The 25,469-nt window shown below is 39.0% G+C and overlaps 1 protein-coding gene across 1 annotated transcript; it reads left to right on the top strand.

The window, feature by feature from the left end:
* The first annotated feature begins 2,798 nt into the window (after window positions 1-2,798).
* Window positions 2,799-25,395, top strand: b3gat1b (beta-1,3-glucuronyltransferase 1 (glucuronosyltransferase P) b). The gene is made up of 7 exons (XM_075486483.1): window positions 2,799-3,007; window positions 10,087-10,317; window positions 18,902-19,044; window positions 20,547-21,058; window positions 21,213-21,509; window positions 21,806-21,911; window positions 24,094-25,395. Exons 3-6 carry the CDS (start codon window positions 18,933-18,935, stop codon window positions 21,890-21,892), a joined length of 1,008 nt encoding a protein of 335 aa, XP_075342598.1. The 5' UTR covers window positions 2,799-3,007; window positions 10,087-10,317; window positions 18,902-18,932; the 3' UTR covers window positions 21,893-21,911; window positions 24,094-25,395.
* The last annotated feature ends 74 nt before the right edge of the window (window positions 25,396-25,469 follow it).

Genomic DNA, 25,469 nt, shown 5'->3' with positions numbered 1-25,469 from the left:
AGTCTATTCTCTGAGCGACAGGAAGCCAGTGCAGAGACCTGAGCACTTGGACGTATTTCCATATGGTCGTATTTCCTGGTTCTAGTCAGGACTCGAGCAGCAGCGTTCTGGATGTACTGCAGCTGTCTTACAGCCCGTTTAGAGAGCCCAGTGAGCAGGCCGTTACAGTAGTCTAACCTGCTGGAGACAAACGCATGGATTAGTCTCTCTAAGTTTGGTTTAGACACTATTCCTTTGATTCTGGAAATGTTTTTAGATGGTAAAAAGCTGCTGATGTTACTGATTTAATGTGGCTGTTAAAGTTCAGGTCTGATTTCTAACTTGATAGTCAGGTTTTAGAGAGAGAGTCTGAAGGTGACTGCTAACACTTTCTCTTTGTTTCTGTGGGCCACAGACAATGATTTCAGGTTTGTCTGAGTTTAGCTGGAGAAAATAGTTTTGCAACCACACACTGATCTGTTCGATGCAGTGACACAATGTATCTACAGGCCAGTAGAGCTCTTCTCTTGCTCTTCTTGCTCCTCTTCTCTCTCAGCATAGGACCCGGTCCTGGCCCTTGTCCTGGCCCTGGCCCTTGTCCTGGTCCTGGCCCTTTCTGATGCCTCAGAGCGTGGAGGAGATTATCCGTCAGTTGTCTCACTCCACCTCTGTTCAGGTGTGGGCCTTTTCTTTGAAACAGATCATCTCTTTGCCAGAAAAATTTAAAGTTCTCAATGAAATGCAGTCCTCTGGTCTCACAGACTTTGGACAGCCATGTGTTCAACTGAAGCAGCCGTCTGAATTTGTTTATCCTCCTGTCGATGTTTGGGAGAGGTCCACTTATGAACGTTGGTATCGCCACTTTATCAAGATTCTCAAATAGTTTCTCAAAGTCTTTTTTTAAGATTTCAGACTGATTCTCTCTGATGTCCACTGCACCAACGTGCACAATCAGCTGTTTCACCCCTTGATGTTTTGCCAGCACCTCAGGTAGTAATCTTGTGATGTCAGAGACAGTGGCACTTGGATAGCTGCATGTAACCATTCTGTTTATGTTTATATTAGATATGGCTCCGTCTCCAAGCACAAGAGTATCTTTGACCTTGACACTCGGCACAGTTTCTCTGTCCATCTGCTTCTTTGTACCGTCTCTCTGTCTGTTACATTTGGCTCTGACAGTGGTAAAAATCTGTTTGTTAACTTTATTCCGGGTGATGTTACATATCCTCTGTTGATACCAACAGTTTGACGTTTCTTCGGCTTAGCACCAAGTCCATCATACGTGCCTTTACAGAGTCTTGGAAAAGACACAGTATCATTTAGCTTTAAGTTGGAAGTAGCAGTTTTTTCACCCTTTCCTTTGGAAGTAAATGTGGACTTCTTACCACTGGATTCCATTGGGAGCGTTTCATGAAGTCCCATTTCAGTTTCCAAGAAAAAAATCCTTTCTTGTAGTGCACAAATTTCTTGTTGATATATCCGACAGCTTTCACAGGTCATGTTGAAAGGATTGTAGTCGCTGGCTTGTCAGATAAGTTGTATTACAGAATGATGCATCAAATCTGGAGAGATCTTCAAAGCCCAAAAGTCCAATGCAATCTCTGTCTCACTGTGGGTGCTGCTCCTGTTAAGTAGGGTCAAACCTTCCGATATTTGGTAACCCCGAAGATGCTACTATGTATACATATATAGTGGGCCTCTCCTGGACTAACAGAGGAATGTGTTTTTCTCAAAATATCTATGTTTGACTAGGCGCATCTATCGAACATCTCTTAAGTATCAGACACTACAAAGTCAAACACAACAAGCATCATCACAAACAGCAAGGTTACAAAGAGATTGTGGTAGTCGTCTTCAGAAAAGGGAAACATCTCGCTTTGGTTAAAGCACTTGGAATCACATTGTTGTTGTTGAACTGAGCGATATGAATAGATTTTCCTTACTTTTCCCTCTGGGAAAGAGTAAAACCTGCTGGACACACAAGTCAAGCTTCTGAAAACACATTTCTTGAAAATTAGTGCTCGTTAGTATGAACACAGTGATTTTGTTTTTTTGCCTATAAATTTTCATTGAGGTTGATATGAAGTCCTATCACTGGTTTAAGGGAAGATTTTCCAAACTTAGATTTTCACATTGTTTCCAACTTACTTTGATGCCACATGATGCACAGCCACCATCCATTTATTATTAAAGGTTAAGTCAAGTTGGTGGATTGTCCACTGTAGCTTAGCATTTCTTCTAAATGTCAGACCTCTCAAAAAAGACAAAAGTAGCACTTAATGGTTTCAAACTGGTGATCACTCACTGCCACAAAATGTAATTGCTTCCCACATGTTTGAAAGGTGATTTTGTGCTTGTCAGCAGCTTGTCTTTGTGCACAGTACGTGCACACAGTACGTGAGATTTTTCAGTGTTTTCTCAAGATCTCCAAAACAGATGTTTTAGGCTACTCTTATTCTTGTGTGTTTTGTGCAGGCTGCACATTTGAGTCTGGTACATACCAGGAGGGAGGTTGGTTCAACTGTCAAAGCAGAGGCTCCTTAAGTTGCTTACATAATCAAAAAAAAAAAAAACACGTCAAATCATGTCCGTCTCTCTCATGCCAGCATTCATAATAACAGCAAGGCATGAGGAAACAAAACATTTGCTGTGAGGAGAAACTAATGACAGCTTCTGACATCCAGCAATAAGAAGGGTGAAAGAATGTCAGAGAGAAGAGGGGAGAAGAGAGGAGAGAAGGGAGGGAGGAACTGTGATGCCAAATAAACTGCCCTCTCTCACATATTAGTCTGCGAGCGCTGAGGCACGACGTGAGCGCTGAGTCTGGTAGCGCTCTCGCAGCATGTGCAGCTGTAAATTCTAGTAATTCATTCAGGGATGCAGTATTTATATGTGAGCTGCAGCGACTGCAGAAAAGAGTGTTTGAAATCTGTCTTAAGGAGATCATTCGAGCTCGGAGGCAGGAACAGTGGAGGAGAATGCGGCAAGCAGAGGTGTGGATGCTCAGTGGTTCAAGTCTGCAATTAAGGTTGGGACTACTTTTTTTTTTTATTCCTCCTTTGAGCTTTTTCTCCAAATGTGCAGAACTGACAGACCGAATTCACTGCCTGACTGTTTGCAGAGAGGGGGTTTGTGTATTTCGTATCATACATCTAACTGTTGGCAGAAGCTACATGGACATGTACATCTGGCTTGACCATGAAGAACTTTCAGTAAAGTAAGAATCATGGTTACATTTAGGATTGTGGTACTTTTCCTGATTAAGTAAAAAGAAAAACCTATCCCTGTCGTGGTGAAATGGAAAGATGAGGTCTTGTTTTGTATGATTGATGTTGCATGTGTGTAGTTAATGCAGCCTTTTATCTTGACTCTGTTCAGCCCGAGTAAAGTCTTGTATTTAGATTTTCGATGATCTTGCTGCCAACTTGTCAGGAGCAAACAATGTACTCCAAATGCTGACACTAATGAAGATGCATTTTAACATAAACATGATCTAAGGCTAAAAGAATTGCGTCTTCAGGACAAGTACAGCACAACTTGAGTGCCTCGTCAGCTCCAAATGTGTCTTAGCCATTAAAACATATGCCGAGTAAAAACGAAAAACAAATATTGAATGCTATATGTATGAAAATATGTAGCAGCACAGAAATATATTTGGAAAATTCATCGATTAACTTAAAATCTCCCAATATTGTACTCTTACTGATGTTGTTTCAGTCAAGCAGAGCTTTGAATCAATGACTTGTAGACTTGCAGCTTTACAAAATACATCTAGAATAAGATTTTTGATGTTTTGCAGGTGCCATCAAGGTTAATTCAACAAAAAGAATTAAGCTTTTTCTTTTTAACCGTTTGCATGATTTGCAAAGTCGAATCTAATGTTGTCCAAAGTCTGCTGTTTTTACACTGCAAGTAAATGATGAAATGCATGTTGTACAGTCTACGACATGGGCTGAATTCATATCAATTTGTTTGTCGTGAAGTCTGAAAAGTTTTGCACTTCATTTACTGACGATTCTGTGACAGATTCCTCACAAATAGTCCCTTCTGAAATATGAAAATGTTGATCCAGATCTGAGATCAGATCTGATTAAAATCTATTTCCCCCCTACCTTTTTTTAAAAAGTCTGTATTAGTTTGTGTGTAATCTATGTGAAATGCCTCTCAGCAGAATTAACAGTGGCTCAGATGAATATTCAAGGGAGAACCATCACCCCATAAACCAATAATGCAGGATTGCCTTTTTTTTTTTATCTGTATCCTCTGGTGCGCTCTTGATGTACATCATAAAAAAAAAAAACACCTTTGAGTCAAATTGTTTGTGGGTGATTCAGCCCACTTGAAAGCTGATTCAGATCAAAGGCAAATTCTCACTTGAAGCAGAGGGAATGCTTTGTGAGCAGATCAATACACGTTCGTGTCCCTGCCAAAGCAGCATTATTGTCCTATATCAGGCACCATGCTGACTCCTCTGAAGTTCCCACTGCTCTATGTCAGAGGTTTGATAAAGGAGAGACAAACCACTTAAAGAATCCTAAATGAAAATCTATAGCAAATACATATTTTACTCAAGAAGGTGGGAGAAATATTGCACCCTTCCACACAAAACTCAGTCATCTGCTTTATAATGGCCAAACTGGGAAACATATCAAGCCCATAATCTTGTTTGGAGTTCAGCACAGTTTAGGCATTTTCAGACATGTAAATATAGGAATAGTGATGGCAATATGAAATGGTATATGAGCAGTATGAATATGAGGTTTTTCATTATTCTTATTGTAAACTATGAAATAACCAAGTCACATTGTTTCAGTCTCAACTACTCAAATGACACTTCCTGTCTCCAGTTTAATCAGTATGGTGGTGTGGAACTGACAGGTGTCCTTAAATCCACCACATCCCAACAACTGTGTCATCTTTGCTGTAGAAGCCGAGTGACAAAGACTCACCAACTGTCCACTGTGTCCAAAGGCCATTCAGTTATCACGTCGGAACTTTATGATCATCACAACTTCAGACAAAATAACTAGTGCCGCGACTTAAGTTTTAATTTAGTCTTATAGTGTTATAAACTGATTTATTTCAGTGTCAACCCTTCCAACTGGACATGCTGGATTCTATTTCATGTCTTACTATTGGACAAAACCAAAAGTAAAGTCGCATTGACTCTGCATGGGATAAATCTCCTCACCCCACCTCCCTCATTATCAGTATCAGTGGGACTGGAGCATGAGACCTGAGAGGACAGAAAAAGAAAGAGCACTAGGTTTTGTTTCTTCTCCTAATCAAATTAAATTAAAGTTGGACTGCTTTGAACTTCACATCACCCCCTGGGGATAAACAATCTCAGCAACTGCGAAACTAGTAAACAAGTTGATATATGCATGTTGTGTGTGCTTTTGTAATCAGGATTGATGGCGTGGTGCATGAAATGATGTTGTTTCTTGTGAGGTCTGCTGTGGATGTGTGTTATGATTTAGTCAATGCTTTGCATACATTTTTTTTCCTTTAAAACAATCAGAGCCATATATCAGAGCCAAAGGCAGTGAGGGTATGGATGGCACAGACTAATTAGCTTAGAATCTTATTCACACTTCTAAACTTCACTGAATATTGTAACCAGCCGCTCTGATCTCATTTTTTATGAATACCATCACATATTTCTCAGACATATACAATTCTAACATCACTTCAAGCAAGATGCCGCTTCATCAGCCGTGACTACTTACACATAATGTTGTTGTTTCTCACTTTGATCATGAAAAATAATTGGATTAGGCTAATTACAAGCCCGGATGAATATTACACTGTGATTTCTTTTTTGATGGGACTGATACTCATTTGCCTCCGGCTACTGATCTAAATTCTATCATAAAAATGCTGCAGTTACAACATGGTCATAACAGCATCCTAACACACTGCTCGGTTATTGTTCTATTTAAACCGATACTGTGATAAGATGCAAACTTTAATGAGTAATGATTGCCTCAAGAGAGGTACAGTTGTTTACTCTGTCAACACTTTTAGAATGCAAAAGAGTGAGAAAATTTGAATATCAAGTGAAGACTTTACATGCCATGATTAATTTATACTGTGCCCACAATCAAAATATGGAGGGAGATTTTTGTTCTTTATTGGTTTCTAAATCAGTTTGAGTGAATTCAAACGTAATTTGTGGACCTTTGAGGTGAGGTTTATGCTTTTAAATTGCTAAAAGTCTAGTTAGTGAAATAACTGTGTCAATGAGTGTGGTTATTTTTCTAAATGGGGACTGTTCATGCAGAAGAATCAGGCCAATTCATTGTGACATGGTTTTACCTCATTACGAATGTCAGTGAGCTGGATTTGATTTTGCCCCATTAAATTCTTGGCCAGCACAATGAGGCTGTTCAGTTTCTTAATTTTAGCCGTGCAGGCGAAATCAAAACATGCAACCATCTAAAAGCATCTAAACGACTGTGTGCATTAAATCTGTGGAAGACAGCAGTTTATTAGAAGTGCCACATCATGCAAGGATGTATGGTATAAAGGCATAATCTTAATTTCTCTCTGCGTGACAAGAATAAATGTTCTGCTTTGGATATGAATAGCCACATATTACTGAAATAATGCCAAACACACTGTTGTTAGATCAAAATTAGCTCACATATGTAGGATTGTGAGTATGAATATACCTTCCAAATATAAAAAAGACACAAAGTGAAAGTTAGTGTGTCCAAAAAGGTGCATCACTACCAATCGAAGCTGGAACTAATTAATACCATTGAGCAGAGTCATTTAATGGGGGACCCTTTCCATCCTCTCAATCATTGTATAGTCCCCAAATCTGTCTTTCATTGATTAAAAATTAAAATTTTCAAATTTTTTTTTTCAATCAGAAAATTGCAATCATGTGGGAACCTAAACATAAATGTAAAATAACTGTGTTGTTTCTTTCCTTAAAACATGACTAGCTGTTATGACGACAACATACATACACGGATCGATGACGACGTCATTCATACATTCATACATACAATGCATATATAAAGTATTGACTCCCCTTAGATGTTTTTCCCTTTTGTTACTTGTATAAATGAAACCGTGGTCAGTATAATATAGCTTTCTTTAAAAGAATTTGCAAAAAAAATGTCAAAGTGAAAATAGATTTTTACGAACTAATGTCAGTTAGTTAAAGAAATATATAGTGTAAAATAAATGTTTGCATAAATACCCCCCTCTCTCCAGCTAGTTGATGCCAGTAGTGTCACAATTAGTGTGTCAATTCTCTGGTTCATCAGTATGATTCACCTGCAGTCATTTACTTTACCTTACATATTTTTAACTAATTGACATAATTTTGTAAAAATCTGTTTTCACTTTAATGTTGAGTCTTTTTTTTGCAAATTCGTTTCAAAAAAGCAAATTTATATCGACCATGATTTAATTTATGAAAGCAAGAAAAAGGGTGAAACATCCAAGGGAGTGAATACTTTTTATAGGCATTGTACATACATAGATGACCTTGTTTCAATTCCCAAAAAATACAAATACCTACGTTACGTTACGTTCAAGTCGTCATTCTTTTTAACTATGAAGTACTTCGTTTGTGATGTTTATCAGCTTCATTATATCTTTTTATTAAAATCAAAAATAAGATCCAAACTTGTCCTTAGAGTGGGAACATTTTCCCTGTCTGAGCTGTATAATCTCATTAATACTTTCACTGAAATGTTAGGCCTCACACCAGTTGTTCTTCTTATCAGGAGAAAGCTGCAATGGCTGTACATACATGAACATGAACATGACATGAACTCTGCACAGGCTTTATCACTGCAGGGTGCACAATGACAGCTCATACTAAATGATAGACCCATGAAATCTGGTGGATAACTCCAAGCCGCAGTTGGTGGCCCTTATCTTGAGCTGGTCTTCTTTCTAAAATGTAAAAGTTTGCAGTTTCCCCAGCAGCCCACCCCTCTAAAGGGGGAAAGAAAAAGGCTGTGGTCGTTCAAAAAAATGACAAGAGCAAAGCCTTTTCACAGGCATTGATGGGAAAGTATTGATGGTGTTTGCCATTAACTTGCCAATAAAATGAGTAGTGAGCGGCAGACTTTGAGTGTTGTGGTCATTGTAACTAAATCTACTCTTAGTTTTGTGTACTGTGACATTTTGTTGTTCATTTGTCAACACGTTGCAGACTGTTAAGGGAACTTTGGGTGCACCGTCACATGTTGCAACTGGGTATAGTGCAATTCATAGATTTTGAACAGGATGGGGGGATTTTTTTTCTGGATTTGTTTCTCAACCTTGATTCTTTTTATTTGACCCCAATTTAATCAGGGATGCTATAAATAAGTGCGACCGTACGCTGCAGCAATGATGGCTGTGCAAAGCCTGGTTTAGTTTAAGTTTAGATGTCCGTGTGTACATCTGTGCCTCCCTCCTGATCATCTCTGTGTGTTCATCTGTCACAGATCAATCAGGGCTGCATATTCTCCTCACGTAGCCCTGATATGTTGTCCTTGCTGATATGTGTTTTCATTTAATTTGTAATCCAACCATATCTTTCTTTTATTTTTTTTCTACCTCCATGGGGTTCTTTGTTCTGAATTTACAACGTTGATTGCTGCTGTTTTACTCTTTTGATTTAGTGTTTTTTTGTTTGGTGTTTGAGACCAGAAATTATAACAAACTGAATTTTCTCTTCCTCTCTGATGAGGGTCTCAGTTTTAATTTCTCACTTCTTCTCTGCTGCAGCTTTCTCTGTTACGTCTGTTTAGTTGTGGGGAAAATGATGCCTTGATATGCAAATTAGGAGTTACTAATTTGGAGAGTATCCGCATCCGTATGGATGGTGAGTTTGAGTCCTGAAATCCCAATATATTCTGGACTCAAACTCACAAAAATGCCATATTTCCAGTTGCACTTTTTTTCTGTCAGGGAAACCAGAGTTACCTAATTTAAATTTAATAAAGAGAGATTTATTGGTTGAGAAATAATCAGAATAAAGTTTGATGTACACAGAATTGGAATAACATCTGACGGTTTGGCTCCGAAGCTGCATCAACGTGACATGATGGATGTTGGTGTTTTTTTTTTACATAATAGACAATATCCAATATTTAACAAAAATTCTTCCCTTGGAGCATTTTGAACAATAATTGAAGTGTTAAATTTAGGATCCACTGAGTCAACCAATACAGTTGAGAGACAGCTGAGAGGTACTGTAAACCATTGTAAAACCCAGCAGAGCTGCAGTCTAAGCTGAACATATCAACACATCTCTCAAGGATCCCTTACAGCTGTAACATTTAGAACTATTATTATAAGAGAAGAGGAATGCTGTAGTTTCATCCCTGATTGAAATCAAGATTGTGACAGTTTCATGATGAAGATGGGATTAAATGTGACATCACTATCCAGTTAAACCAGATGCTGTGATTAACAAGCGCTTTACATTACAGTGCACAAAATTTTCAGTACTTACTAGAAGAAAGTGCAGAAAAAGATGAACGGAACACATTGACTGATAAATGCAGCATAACATATGTGATTCTTCTGTGGTAACAAATCATTTCTGCCTTGAGAAGCACTGAGCCTTGGGGTTCTTTCTCGTTGCTCGACCAATAAACATTTCTGTGGCTCTGATATATTTGGTTAGATTTCAGGGGACTGAAGTTATAGTCACTTGTCTCATGCATCCTCTCCAGCCAGGGGCTCTTTAGTTTAGAGGAATATCTTTACTGAATCTCGACTTTTCCAACATTGAGTTCAATTCAAAATGCTCTCCTTTGAAATGCATGTCAGGAAATAAAAGCAATCTAAACAGACATTTCCTAACTGTCTGAATAGTGGACCATTTGATTGGATATCAATGTTGTAGATAAACAACTCCCATCGTCATATTGTGCTTTCTCATTATTATCAAATCCATTTTCATGCCCAACAAAAAAATTCCATTTGTGGGGCTGTGACATTTTTATGTGATTTATTCTTTTGTTTTTAGTCCTCTGGCCATGACTGCCCCTCCACCCCACCCGCTTGCCAGCATTGACAATCCCAGTCTTTGTTTTTGCAATGAGTAGCAGCATTCTTCCAGAGGGATGACCTCCTCTGTCTCTACAGGGCTGGCACAGAAGACACGACCCTGACTGAGGATTGGATAGCACCCAGCGGATGCTGTGACTAAAATCTGCTAGCTGTTGCCCAACTGTACAGTTCGCATGTATGTCAAAACAACTTTTCTTCAACACAGAGAACTTGAGGAGTCTCTCTGTTTCTCCAACACCATCATTAACACCTTCACCATTAGCACAGCACAACAGGACTAGACCTGGTGGATCATAATTCACGACTGTAAGTATCTGTCTCTTATATCTGATTGCTTGTTATTGTCGACTTAATATTTTATTATAGAATTGGTGATCACTACTATCATTATTATTTATTGAATAACCATCTAACAGGGAAACTAAATACAACAGCACTGTGCAGCATCAGGCTTATTGGAAAAAAAATTCAGAGAATCATCCTTAAAGTTCCAGCATTGTATGTTTTTGCAAGAGTATTTTCAAAACCCTAAAAAAACCCAGTCTGAGTGCAAGGCAGCTGCTTATTCGTTGATTGAGGTGTGACAAAATGGCCATGTTACACAGTGACGTAGGTAAAAGAGGGAAGAAAAGGCTGGACCATAAACAAGGTGTTTCAGGTAGTTCAGGAACATTTCTCCACTGTGGGAGAGAACAACTCCCTTTGTGTGAACCGTGGATTTTTTTACATTTGTCGTCATTTACATGCAGTGAGATCTACATAAGATGCTGAGGGAAAAGGGGAATAACTAAAAGATTACTGTGCCAAGCTGAAAAAGAAGTGTAAATATAGATAACCCCAAAAACAATACAGTAATACATCCGATTTCTGTCTGTTTCAGTGTGAGAATCTTAAGCCATCCCTCATTGCTTTATATTTTTTTTTAATTCTTCTTGGTGATTCCCAAAGCGTTAAAAACTTGACTTGTGAAGACATGGTGTGCAGTGCATCCTTAGGAAAACTGTGTAAATGAAGGACAAACAAAGACATGTCAGTCCGAAAAAACTATGTACAGCAGATGAACAGTATCTGAGAGAGATGTCCTGAAGAAATAGTAAAGAAATCCAACAAAGAACTGACACGACCTGTGAGATCTGGCTCTTCAGCTGATCCATCTACTGTTCACCAAAGCCTCGTCAGAAATGGTCTCCATGGAAGAGTGGCTGTCAAAAGGCCACGCTTAAGGAAAGGTAGAGAAAAGACTCAGGTATGCCAAATGACACAAGACTGAAAATCACTGATGAATCCTCCCCAAAGCCAAGACCTCAACATTACTGAAGCAGTGTGGGATCAACTTGGCAGAGAACACAACAAAAGGCAGCCGACATCCAAAGAAGAGCTTTGAGATGTCCTTCAAGAAGCCTGGAGAACTATTCCTGAAGACTACTTAAAGAAATTAAATAAAAGCTTGTCTTAGAGGGTTCAGGCTGTTGAAGAATAAAGGTGCTCATAACAGATATTGACTTGCCAGCTTGCTCCATTCATGTTTACATATTTCAGAAACTTGCCGCACCTACTTCCTGTTTTCTTGGCAATATATGAAGACTTGAGGGATGGTTTAATACATTTGCATAGTACTGTTTGTGTGTCATATACAGACACATGCAGAGATAACTGTGGATTTAAAGTCTCTAGGATGAATTAACATATTGTAGCAAAACTGAAACCAAGTGACCACACCACACCTTACCCTCTCCCCTTCACATGTGCAGGAAGAAATACAACTAAGGCCAAATATAAAGGCAGTGTTCAGTTTTCTGGGCTACTATGTGTAATATGGCAGTGCTACAAAGGGGTGAGAAAGGTGAACTGTTGTGCTTCTGGATATGAATGAATCATTCATTCATTTAGTCATAGGGTAGCATGAATGAATCTGAGGAGGTGCCTGAATTCACAATTCAGTCTATAAGTGGGGTGTCTGACACTTTTTATTTATCATTTCTCTTTTGCTTCACTCCAGACTTGCTAGGTCAAGGATCTTTCTTCAGTCTGTGTCTGCTTTACAGCCTCTACATTTGACTGACATCGGTGTAAAACAGTATCAGCTTTCCCAACTGAGACTGAGGGTTGTTGCTGAGAGGTTTGATACAAAAAGAGACCTATTTTTAGTTTTCACATGCTGTGCCATACATTTAAACACTGAAGTAAGAAGGTTTCGATCTCTTCCTTGTAGTGCTGAGGGAAGCTGGCTCCATCTTCTAATATCCGTCTTTGTCTCTTGGCTCTTTGATCCAGTCAATCATTATTGAGCAATATACTGGAATTGTGAGGTTTGAGATGTAGAACCGACTCTGTTTCTAGGACTGGAGCCTTACTCCTATGTCTGCATTTCTACAATTAACTGATTCATGACTTACCTGTATTTGTATGCTTAATGCCACAAAAATGCTTCATTGACAGAATATAACACTTCAAGTATAGACCCAGGTGTACGCAAGCTGTTACAAGTGTGCAAGTTATATGCTTTTACAATGAAATACTGATGAAGGCTTGATGGTTAAGACTACGGAAGCCCAGATAGACCATGCTTAAGAACAAAAAAAATTAAATGCACTTTTCTTGACACAAAGAAACTTGTTTTGTAGTGGTAATGGGTGAATGATGTTGTAATCTTGAGCTAACAATGCCTTTTTTTCAGTTCAGCCTCATGGACAGATATTTACTAAACTCAGTGCATACATGTCTTCTATAATGTTATATAAAGATCCTCCCCGACTGTCATGACAGTGATAATGAAAGATTGAATTACGTGTTGACACAACGATTCATTTTACAGCTCGCTATAATAACCTTGTGATCTTGAGAAATCAAAGCTTGTTTTCTCTTGATAACATAGATTAGCATTAAATAGCAGATTCCTCAAGAGAACAAGATTAATTAACTTGTTATCATGCGAAGATTAGCTTTGTTATCGAGAGATAACAACATAATCCAGATAAGGGCAATAAAATAACTACACACAATGACGCACGTTCCCTTGTTTGACTGAGCTGATGAAGTCAATGCTGTATTATGTAGCTGCATCAGAAATGAATGCACTCATGGACTTATCAAATGAGTTTGGCAACAGAATCAACAGAGAAAAAAATACAGCAAAATAAAACCTCACACCGTGACATCAAATATGTGTGGAAAAACTGAAAAATTAACTTAACCATAACAGTTGTATGTTTGCACGCACATTATCATTGTATCTACTATGTAGTCTTGTGAAAAGGTTTCAAAACCCGAGAAACTGGGTGTTACTTAGAGAAGAAAGTAAGTGCTGTCCAGCAGACATCCAGACAGCTGCTGCTTGCAGCGCAGAGTCAGATTTAAAAAAGCCAACTTCTCACATTTTTCTTACTACCACGACCCTCGTTGTCAAGGAAGATCATGAATGTCAGTTTCTTCGATGAATAAAGGAAGACCTTCATCTGTCACATCTGAAAAAATAAGTGAAAAGAAAAAAAAAAACATTTTTGTCAACATCTTCTATTATGTAAATCACAGCTCCCAAACAAAAAGAGTCCAAAATAAAATTAGTTAATCATTTTCCCCTTGATTCTCTAGGTTTGACACTTTGTCATGAATCAGTTAACGTCCTCATTTATGTTGCTCCACATCTTGGCTTGCTCTGGTGTTTAGTTTGACCTTATAATCACGTTTCGTTATCTTATCCATATTGCTTGAACTTGATGTTCCTTTCTAAGGATCCACCCATGCATTTTTCTTTGTCTCTGTATTTCTTTGCATATTGACACATACCCCAGTGCACTTGAGTTTATTGTCATTGCATTTATAATGTATACTTCTTATTCTCAAAGTTTTTTGGTATCCTTTCATAGACAATTATGGCAAGCTTAAATTAGTTGATATTCAACATATATAGATGAATATTCTTGCTGCTCAGGAACTGAAGAACCTGTTGCTCCAGTGTATTGTAGCTCCTCTGGCGGTGCATCATCACCATGTTGAACACCAGTTACAGCTTTAGCATAGCTGCAATATTTAATATCCAGGCCAGTGATGACAAGTTCATCAATACTGCTCCACGTTGTCCATCCTTTGCTCTCTTTAGACAAATTTTAGTCTCCATCTCAGAAGCTTCCATCCTCCATTAAACCCATTTTACTATGTTACTGGATGTTACTAATCTCTTTGAATTACTTTGCCAACTTGTTTGTTGGAATTGGAGTCTTTTTCTTCCAGAGCTGCCTTTTGCCAGTCGTCATGCCAAGATCACAGCAATATTTTTTATTCGAAATCCCATATTGTCAAAAAGTTTTCAAAAGTTTTGATACAGGGCATTAGAAGTCCATAAGCTGTGATTCAATTTTGAATGGATGTCATAAAAGTTATTCTTTTGTCATGGCTGCCTAGTTAGTGCATTTATTTTCAAGAACATGGTTTTCATTTCATTCCAAGGTGTCAATTTGTTTAGCTGACAATGAACAGAATGTTGAAAAAAAAAAAAAAAAAAAAAAAAACAGGCCGATGAGTATTAAAGGTGGGGTAGGGGATCTTTTTCTGGAACATATTTTTACATATTGCTTGAAATACTCTTCACACCCCCATTGCAACCAATTAATTAAAAGTTTTGACACAAATATGAAAAGTTTTAGTGGCCTCTAGAACGTACAATCTAGGAAAAGCACTATCCAATCATACTGAACGGACCGTTAACGATGATTGGATTCTGATGCCGTCTATCAAACTGCAATCTGCTCCTCCCTCCCCCTCCTTCCCCCTGTGCGCGTACCCTGCTCCATGAACGAATTACGCGTCCAGAAGCTTGGCAGGAAGCTAAACTAGAGCCAGCTTGGCTAGCACCTAGCATTATTAAAGGACAAGACCGTTTTTTTTACATTGGGCCCTTGATTTCACATTATAACATGATGTTCTACTCACCCCTGCTTGTTGTTGGTAATTTGGAGTTGTTCCGAAGATATTCGAGAGGCGTCTAGCTGCTCTCTTGAGATATTGCGTTTATAATTTATTAATTACTGTACACTAGCACTGATAATGTGGAGGTGCGTCGCTTACTTAAAAAAATCCGGGTTACTGTCATTTTGAATTTTTGTCGTAAAGTGGGTGTTACTGACGTCATCGTCGTGCTACTACCACAGACAGCCCACAGACCTGCTGCCTATTTATTCATTCGGCTAAAATTCAAAATTACAGTAACCCGGATTTTTTGAAGTAAGCGACGCACCTCCACGTTATCAGTGCTAGTGTACAGTAATTAATAAATTATAAACAGCATAGTTTGTGCCTGTATGACATTGCCCATAGGAAACCGTTTCATGGCCGAATATTTCAAGAGAGCAGCCAGACGCCTCTCGAATATCTTTGGAACAGCTCCAAATGACCAACAACAAGCAGGGTTGAGTAGAACATCATGTTATAATGTGAAATCAAGGGCCCAATGTCAAAAAAACGGTCTTGTCCTTTAAACGTATAGTTAGCATATGCTAAATACTAAATACGGCAACAATCGATGCTTGCTGTCAGAACAGCGCTCGTGCACCTTCATGCTCGTGCGCGTTCATGTACTCTAGAGGCGTGCCTTCGGGGGAAAAGTGAAGAAAAGGGTTGGGACTTTTTACCTGTGTATTTTCAAAATGCAGCTTCGCTGGACTCAAAATCCAGGATCTCCTACCCTACCTTTAAAGTTTTGTTGAAACAAACGCTAATTAATTATTTTCTTCTCCCAATTACTCAAAACTAATTAATTATTGATTGTTAGATCCAAACTGGTGACGGGATGGAGTCATCTCCATGCTAATATTCTTCAGTAGTTAGCTCGTCTGTATCAATGATGTGCTTTTCAAATATGACCCTATTAAACCGTTCCTGGTGTGTTAATTAGCCAGCAGAGCCTTTGATCAAAGATGGGGTTTTATCCTTTCTAATCAAAGATTAATTATGTCTAAAGAGGTTTGATTAATCAGCAGAGGATCTGTCTCATGAAGAGAGGCCTGAAGATAGATTAAACAACCGCACACAAAGAGGTTGGCTGTATTGTCGGGATCACAGATATGTGGTGTAGATTTAAAGCTGGAAGCTAGCTTACTCTGGTCCTACCAGCACGATGATGACTCACTTACAAAACCAAAGTGTTCCTTTTCCTCTTCGTTGTCTTTCCGTCTTTCCCTCTACAGAAAGACAACGGAAAATGGCTGATTTTGTTTTAGCTAAACACTCGTGTGACAGCAAATGACAGGAACAAATAACCGGTTTGGTTATTTAAGTTTAATGATGAAGTCACAATGACATCAGGACTAATCGACTAATAGGCTTGATAAGTCGACCTCAAAAATCCCTTGAAATGCCCATCCCTAACCACATGTGTTGTAGGATGGCTGATGTAATTTTGAAAGGCAAAAAATCTCAAGACTTTGATCAACATTATTACTTGAGAGGAACTTGTTTTCAAGTTAGTCTGAAATGACACTGAGGTTCTAACTGAACTTCATCTGTGACACAGAGATGATATTGATAAGGTTACAACTTGTGTTTCAATTTCTGTAACAAAAAAAGCCAAAACAACACAGATGAACATGTTGCTGTTGTAATGTTGTGTATTTTCTCTCAGTAGTTATACTGAGTGATAAACACATAACCGAAGGCTCAAATAAAAGCCAAATACAAGGTCAGCAGAGACAAATTGAAGGCCAGGTGTAATTGCTCCTGGCCTGTTACAATAGCTCACGCCATAAATTTAAAACATCCTTTATTTCTACAGTTTCAAAGAGGGAGGCACTGTTTTATTCTCAATTTTAACTTCAGTCCTACAGATTAACAATTGCATTATAAAACATATTGTTAATGATTTAAAACTTGAAGGTATGTGATTGTATCCACAAAATCTTGTAGAAAGAAGATTGCTACAACTCAAGCATCACTGGAACCTGAGCTGAGCTCAACATTTGGTTGTGGGCCAAAACTAATGTGAAAACTAAAAATCAAAACAAAATCGACTGATTATCAAGATTACGCACTAAAGTATTTTCATTTCTTCACAAGTCCAGTTTGTGCTACTAACTGCATATTTAGCGCAGCAACAACACTACTCATGGATATGGTATCAAGTCATGATTGAAACTGGAGTCCTTGACATAAACCAGTACAATTTTTACTTCATCTTTGCTTCTTTTTTATGTAAAGTCATTATGATCAATATTATTATTGTTGTTGATGATGGTTTTTCTATCATTTCATAAAGAAAAAACATTTTTATACACTCCTGGATCATATCTGTGTCCACTCCAAAGAGCATCCAGGAAAGGGCCTGGTTCCCTCAGCCACACAGTAGCCCTCTTCAAATCATTAGCTCAGTTGTTCTCTGTACTATACCGGCATGTGTTGAGCTGGGATGAAACAGAAAGCTTGGAGCAGTGTCTGACCTATATTTCTGCATTCTTCTTAACGAAATGCCTCCTTCCTTGTAGTTTGTGCCTGGCAGCCACAGTACGTGAGTTTTGAATTGCGTTCCACCATGTATGGACTTCTAAATGTAATGTCAAGTGACATGGGCCATTCAATGCAGTGACTTGATGAACAATATCCCTCGTTCATGGTGATGCTAAAGATAACTCTGAAAGCAGTGGATGTTTCCCTGAATTATTCTCATCCCTATCATATTCCAGAATGGATTGTAAAAAACTTTGTACCACAAATTTACAGCTACTTTGTAGTTGACTTCCGCAGCGCTCTGTAATCAATTTGAAACTGAGAGAACGGTTTCTGAAATCCAGTGAAGAAGTACAAATAGTTGCTGTCGGGCAGACATCTTGCGTCATTTTATTTTTTTTTCATAAATCAGTTCTATTGGTCACCCTTTACATCTTTCTGTGTTTCCACAGTTCAAAAATACACAATTTTGTCAACGATTTTATTCACTGAAGAGTAAAAATTAATGCAGGCACAGCTGCAATAAGCATTGTAACCTGAAAGTTTACAATGAAGTGACACCATACATGGACTCACTTCCACATCAGCTTGACAAAAAACCTTGTAGCTCCGTTTTAGATTGATTATGGGAACATGTTACTAATATGAAGATGCGCTCAAGTATCTGATCATGTGCAGAGACAAAATGCAAACTTTGACAACAGAGTCATCATTTATATTGGAAATAAGAGATCTTTTTAGTTAATTTACGGACAGTTTGTGTTTTTGGACAAAAAAGATTTCTGCCCAACAACGACAACCTGTCTCCGCTCTAAAAAAAAAAAAAGGCAACTGAAACAGGTCCAATGAAGAACGACTAATGTTACGTTCACATTACCAGCGACATTGGCTCATCACAGTCATAACTACATCTCACTTTAATGTGAATGTTTCTGTCCACTCAAAAAGCTTGAATGTACACTGGATTCCTTGTACACGCCATGTATCAGCTACAACAAAAACTCAGATTAAATTGAGACACACGAACAATTCTGAAATGCTAGCTATTGCAGCAAACTTGCATCCATCCATCCATTTATTTTCTATACCCCTCTATATCCACTTCAGGATCGCGGGGAGCCTGTCCCAGCTGCGAGAGGTGGGGTACACCCTGGACAGGTGGTCCATTAAATTGGAATGGTAAAGCAAAAAAAAAGTCTGGACCATTATGGAACCATTCCTGACAGTTCGGTGATCAAGAGTGGCGTGGTGTGGACTTTCAAGCTTTTTTAACTCTGTAGACCTTAAATCCTAAAAAAGCTACTGTATATGACATGCTGAAACAAAGTCCAGCAACATTTCCAAGATGTCCAAAGACACTTTTATCTTCAGTGAAATCTAATGGCTCAGTTTCCTCAATTCACAGTTATCCTGTTGTTATGACTGGAGACCACATCGTGTGTTGTATGCTTTGCAGGTAATGACATGACTCAGGGCCAACTCTGGAGATGCCGAAGAGACGAGACATCATTGCCATTGTATTGATTGTGTTGCCGTGGACACTGCTCATCACTGTTTGGCACCAGAGCAACATCACTTCTCTGCTTGATGCTCAAAAGGGTAAAGAATAAGAATCTGTACTGTACTGGTGCTTTCAGATACAAACCCCATTTCTTTCATTTCAAAGGATAAAGAAATCATTTCCATGTCTTCACTGACCAACCGATCCAGAATTTAATGCCAGCAATACACTCAAGTTAGGAAAGAGGCAAATAAAGTTAGAAAATATGTACAAATAGCTCCTTTCTGGAATATTCTACAAACAACAAATTAATCGGTGACAGATGACGGTGTCAGGATTGGTCACCTCACTGCGTAAAGTCTTAAGCCCGGCAACCACAGCTGGATGCGCTTGACCTAAGAGCCTCAGGTGGCCCTGAATGGGAAACTCTCGTACCAATATATAGCTACAAAGGCTTCGGAGTACCTTGGTAACCAATTGTCACACAACACAGGCCACAACTACATTCAGAAAAGTGACCACAAACAGACAAAGCAACTCTGTGAAGAAACACGGATATGGTCCGATGTGTCCACACTTTAGCTGATTTTGGAAAGCAGAGTTCTACATCCCAAACACAAAAGACCATCCAGACTGTTATCAGCGAAAGCAAGCATTTGTGGTACAGGGGTGCATCAGTGCTTACAGCACTGGTAATGCGCATATGTGTGAAGGTACCATTGATGCAGGGGTGAATATTAGAATTCTGGACACATGTGACATATGTGGCAAAGTCTCTTCCCGAGATGACTGTGGTTATTTCAGCAGGACAATGCGAGACGTCCTTCTGCACAACTTAACAGCTTGACTGTCGAGATCTTGTTTTTCTATTAGTTTCTTATCTATAGGCTGATTTCTTTATTTTGTTTCACCTTGACATTTTTCAACTGCAGTCTACACGGTGGTGTGGTGGTTAGCACCATCACCTCACAGTGAAAGGGTTCCAGGTTCAAATCCCAGCTGGGGCCTTTCTGCTGGGATAGGCTCCAGCAGCCCTGAGTTGGATTTAGCAGGTATAGAAAATGGATGTTTCAACTGCAGAAGTGATGTGCTTGTAGTATATGTGAGTAGGTTTGGTTGTCCTACCTTTATTGACTGGAGTATCAGCCTACAGATTAGAAAACTAATTTCTTATCTTACTTTAAGGCTATTTTAGGCATTTAGGCAAATTAATTTGCTTAGATCAGTTGAGATCTTCTGTTCAACAATAATGGACACAGATTCCTCTTGCAAAACTGCAACTATTCATTTCTTCAGTTCCCAAATGTTAAAAACGTTTGATGTAACACAATAGTGTTGCTGGCATCAAATTCAAGATTTGTTGATGTTTTCTAAGTATTATGAAGTTTCACTGAAAATAATTTAATGGCACCTTTTGAAAAATGGACAAAACTTTGAGTCTGTCTGCTTACATGATTGCAACTGTTTAGCATCAAATCAAAGACAGTCCATAATGTAATGTTCTTAATTATCAAGAGGAGACATGTGAACATGTGAATTTAAAGATGTTAATGGATCCATTAGACAGAAGCTCATTGTGATCATTTTTGTTCCTGGTTAGATGTCACACATGGTCGTCACTCTGACTCCAGAAACACCCGTATTTTTAAGGAATCCTACTCACCTCAGAACCGGGACGTTGTGGAGGTGGTACGCACAGAGTACGTTTACAGCCGGCCTCCGCCCTGGTCCCACATCCTCCCCTCTATCCACGTCATCACTCCCACTTACACCCGTCCAGTGCAGAAGGCAGAGCTGACTCGCCTGGCCAACACTTTGCTCCATGTGACCAACCTGCACTGGATTTTGGTGGAGGACTCCAACAGAAGGACTGCTCTGGTTAGCCGTCTCCTCCAGGACACAAGGATTAACTACACTCATCTCAACGTGGAGACACCTATGAACTACAAAGTCCGTGGGGACGCTAGGAACCCCAGAGTACCAAGAGGCACTTTACAAAGGAACCTGGCTCTGCGGTGGCTAAGAGAGACCCTTGGTGTAAATAACAGCCAGCCAGGGGTTGTTTACTTTGCAGATGATGACAACACATACAGTCTGGAACTGTTTGAAGAGGTGAGTGGTCTTATTTCAAAGCAAAACCTCCTCATCCCGTCTTCTTATCTTTCTATGTGTCTTGATTGTGTGCCTTTAGTTCAATCTAAATTTGGGGATTTGTGGAATTTAAAATGACTGATCCGTGATTTGTATTTCTGTTTTCAACTAACAGATACGTTCCACTAAAAAAGTGTCAGTTTGGCCCGTGGCGTTTGTTGGTGGCTTAAGATATGAGTCTCCCAAAGTAAACACCTTAGGCAAGGTGTATGGCTGGAAAACTGTATTCGACCCACACCGGCCCTTTGCCATTGACATGGCTGGGTTTGCTATCAACCTGAGCCTCCTTCTGTCAAAACCTCAGGCATATTTTAAGTTACGCGGGGTGAAGGGAGGATATCAGGAGAGCAGCTTACTGAAGGAACTGGTCACTCTGAGTGACTTGGAGCCTAAAGCCTCTAACTGCACTAAGGTAAGAAAAGGAGGCTCTCTGCATGTTTTTAACACCATTAAATTGGAAGTAAACAGGCTGCATGTGTAACTGTCTGTAGTCTTCAGGACCTGTCTTACTCACAGTCTTCTCTAAAGTCAGAAAAACTCTCAGCTTATGACTGACCCAATTAAGCTTACAGCCCATTTGAATATTCTATGTACAACCTCCAAACACTGAGTGGCAGCACAATCCTTTTCACCACTTGTGTTTTTTCATTAGTACCTGATCATATTGACTGCATTTTTGCTTTGCCATGACTCTCCTCTAACCCACAGGTATTAGTATGGCACACACGGACAGAGAAGCCTGTGCTGGTAAATGAGGGCAAGAAAGGATTTACAGATTCTAATGTGGAGATATGACATACTTCATCTAACACAGGTAATAGCTTAGATTTAGCAGTGTAAATGTTTGTATTTGCACACAGTGACTATTTCTCAGAGATGGATCATTGCTCATATGAACACCGAGCATCACTGTAGGGATGTCAGTGATGCTTGAAAGTTTGTGTTCCCTTTATAATTTTCAGTTTTTCTGCAGCAATGTGATCAAGGTTATCTTCTGATTTTCACACTTGTCCTGAAACTAGACAAAAATGTATTGGTACTAATACTTCATAGTTTTTTTCCTTAGAAAATAGAACACAACATGACTTAATATTAATAGTACACACAACAGTGTGTATTATTAATATTGTGAATATCATTATTACACCTTGTTTGAAATAACTGTATCTGCTTGGCACTGCGATTTTTTCACCGGGAACGTGACTGGGAGTCCTCCCATGACTACACACCTCTGGTCCCTCCAAACAATTTAATTTGATTAAGTTGAGGACTTTGACTTGGTAATTCCAAATATTTCCCTTTATACTTTTTTAGCCATTGTTTGGTTTCTTCTCATATTCAGTTCATGATACATACCCAGACATTTTAATCTTTTACTGGGTCATACAATTCATTATTTTTTGTTCCATCGATGACAGCAAGCCATTCAACCCAGGTGCAACAAACGAGGCCCAGACAATGAAAACCTTGTTTTGCAGGAATACAGTATTTTCCCCTCTTCAACAATAAGGCTACTTGTTTAATTAATTTGTTCATTTGACAAAACATTTCTCCGCTGGCCACATGGCTTCTCTGTGTGATCATTTGCAAACTGCAGACAAGCAGCATTGTGCTTTTTTGGAGAGCAATGGCTTTCAACCTTTTCATGCACATCATTGTTTTCCAGTGAAATTCTTATAGATTGTTTCAAGGTTATACATCTTGCTCTAAACGTCAGCTGTCACTGACTGCTAAGTTCTAGTCAAGGATATGTATTTATTATTGTGCATCGGCAGCTTTTCATACACTGTTTTACATGCATCTGTAATTACTGAGCTTAGACCAGGTCTCAGATCAGCAATTTTCGAGGGCATTCGTTTGAATTTTCTATCATGTCACACTTACATAGCATTTCTTAACACATAACGATAAAAGGGTTTAGTTGTAAGATTAGAAATATTAAATTTAAATACCCAGTTTTACAATGTAATGTTATATGCATTAAATCTAACCTTAAAGGGATAGTTCGCCTCTTTTGACATGAAGCTGTATGACATCCCATATTGGCAATATCATTTATGAACATTGACTTACCCCCCGCTGCGTCCTGTGAGCGGAGTTCCAGCTGAGTTTTGGCGTCCACGAAGGTAGTCCGGCTAGTTGGCTGGGGCTTGAAAAATAAAGCGTTTTGCTTCTCAAAAAAATATGCATTCAAAAGAGTAATACATTTGCATCACAAAAATCGTTCTGATGAAAAAGTCAGACCTCACTTCGCTTGGCGCTATTTTTGCCTCCCTTGATATCAATGCGTCCAATGTAAAACTGTGCAGACCGAAGAGCAGACTGAGCAGTCCCCTGCTTCCGAGCAGCAAACACCGTAACAGGTGCGGCTATCGCTAGGTGGCTAGGGAGTGCTCGCTCTGCTCGGTCTGCTCGGTCCGCTCTTCGGTCTGCACAGTTTTACATTGGACGCATTGATATCAAGGGAGGCAAAAATAGCGCCAAGCGAAGTGAGGTCTGACTTTTTCATCAGAATTTTTGTGATGCAAATGTATTACTCTTTTGAACGCATATTTTTTTGAGAAGCAAAACGCTTTATTTTTCAAGCCCCAGCCAACTAGCCGGACTAGCTTTGTGGACTCCAAAACTCAGCTGGAACTCAGCTCACAGGACGCAGCAGGGGGTAAGTCAATGTTCATAAATGATATTGCCAATATGGGATGTCATACAGCTTCATGTCAAAAGAGGCGAACTATCCCTTTAAATAATAAGAGTCTGGCTTGTGTGAGGCATCCATCCAGATTCATTGCTGCTTAAAAAAAAAAAAAATCTAATGTAATTAAGAATAGTATCAGGCTTTCAAGGCAAATGTGAACACTGTACCAAGTTGGAAACACGCATGGTAGCTCAAACATGACACGACATTAGTAAACCCGCACAAATCTTCTACCATAGCTGTTAACTCTTGTTATTGTTTTGTTTGATAAGTCTTACTAATTGTAATATTGTTGTGTCAGGGGAAGAATCTGCGCTGGATTCCAGAGTCTGGACTCAAACCAACCAAGCTTCCAGGGCTGATAATTACAACCGCACAGTAGTTCCACTTAACAGCAGTTTAAAAGTGGAGGCACAAAGCCATGTGCACGTACCAAACGAATAGCATTGAAGCACAACTGTACAAAGACAAGGCGGTCTGTTCTGGTTGACATTGGCAGGGGTTCCCCAAAAGGAGCTTGTCCATTAAGGTTTACTTGGGGAGCTGAGACAAAGGATGTTACCCGAATTAAACTGCAGAAAGAGATGGAACAGCGTGCAATAAAGAGCCCTCTCTGCAAAGAAGACACCAGCCAAGCTTCCAATCAGGACTTAATGGGGCTTTTTTGTTCTGTGCCAAACGGGCTGTCGGGCACAGAGCTGCACAGAGGAATAAAAGAAGTCATTGTCTGAAGTGAATCAGCACTGATTGACAGATTGCACTGATGGGATCTGAGTCCCTCTACTTGTACTGTACAACACTAAGCTATTTAGCCAGGACCCTGAACCCAGCACTAATTAGGAGTTCTGTTTCTGCTGAACACACATTCACATTTGATCAACTAACACACTGAGCAGTGTTTTATTACAGTGAAACACAACATTCTTTCTCATGTTCATGTATTACAAGCACTTGTTTATTCCTGAAATGCTGCAACAATGCTGAACTGAACTCATATTTAAGGGAAGATTCGGATTTGTTAGTGGCTTGTACACATCACAGGCTTCCTCAAAAATCAATTAAGATTTCAAATGGGGAACTGAAGGTTTCTTAGTTGTTGTTTATTGTTGTTCATTTTTTCAACAATATGGTTGGAGTATGGAGCCAGTACTCTGAAAATTGGAAGAATGTCTCCTCTGTGTTAGACATTGTATATTCCCAGCATGGGTGGAGAGCTTACAGATGATTTCATACATCACTGACTTGCAGTAGCACCCTATTTAAAAGTAAATGTTCACTTGGACTCTTCAACTCATTGAAGAGTTTGGACAATTATATGACAGCCACTTGAAACCTTTAACTTTTACTTTAAGATAAGGATGTGATTATGCTACAAACGCTGCTTGAGTTTCATTAGAAAGCTGTTCACTTCTGCCTCAGCTTTCTATTGTCTGATAAAACTGTATTTTTTTTTTTTTTTTGGTTTGGTTTTACATTCTGAAGATGCAACAATTTCAGTAACAGATTCTTCAAAATATTCACACAAGCAATACAAACCTAACAATATATTTAAAAAAACCTGCCACTCCAACACAGAAACAATAAATCTTTAATTGGAAAATCACGGGTAAGAAGATGTTTGATTATTTTGCTCTTTGTGTGAATATCCATTGTAACGAAAGGTACTGTATGTACATA

The sequence above is a fragment of the Odontesthes bonariensis genome, chromosome 16, assembly GCF_027942865.1.
Source record: "Odontesthes bonariensis isolate fOdoBon6 chromosome 16, fOdoBon6.hap1, whole genome shotgun sequence".
Lineage (NCBI taxonomy): Eukaryota > Metazoa > Chordata > Actinopteri > Atheriniformes > Atherinopsidae > Odontesthes > Odontesthes bonariensis.
Note: the sequence above shows the minus strand (reverse complement) of the source record. Positions and strands in the feature narration are given on the sequence as shown.

Bases quoted from the DNA above. Each gene is read 5' to 3' on its own strand.
- b3gat1b (XM_075486483.1), top strand. From the start codon at position 18,933: ATGCCGAAGAGACGAGACATCATTGCCATTGTATTGATTGTGTTGCCG. The intron at 19,045-20,546 runs GTAAAGAATAAG...GTTCCTGGTTAG, and splicing joins TCTGCTTGATGCTCAAAAGG to ATGTCACACATGGTCGTCAC. The intron at 21,059-21,212 runs GTGAGTGGTCTT...TTCAACTAACAG, and splicing joins GTCTGGAACTGTTTGAAGAG to ATACGTTCCACTAAAAAAGT.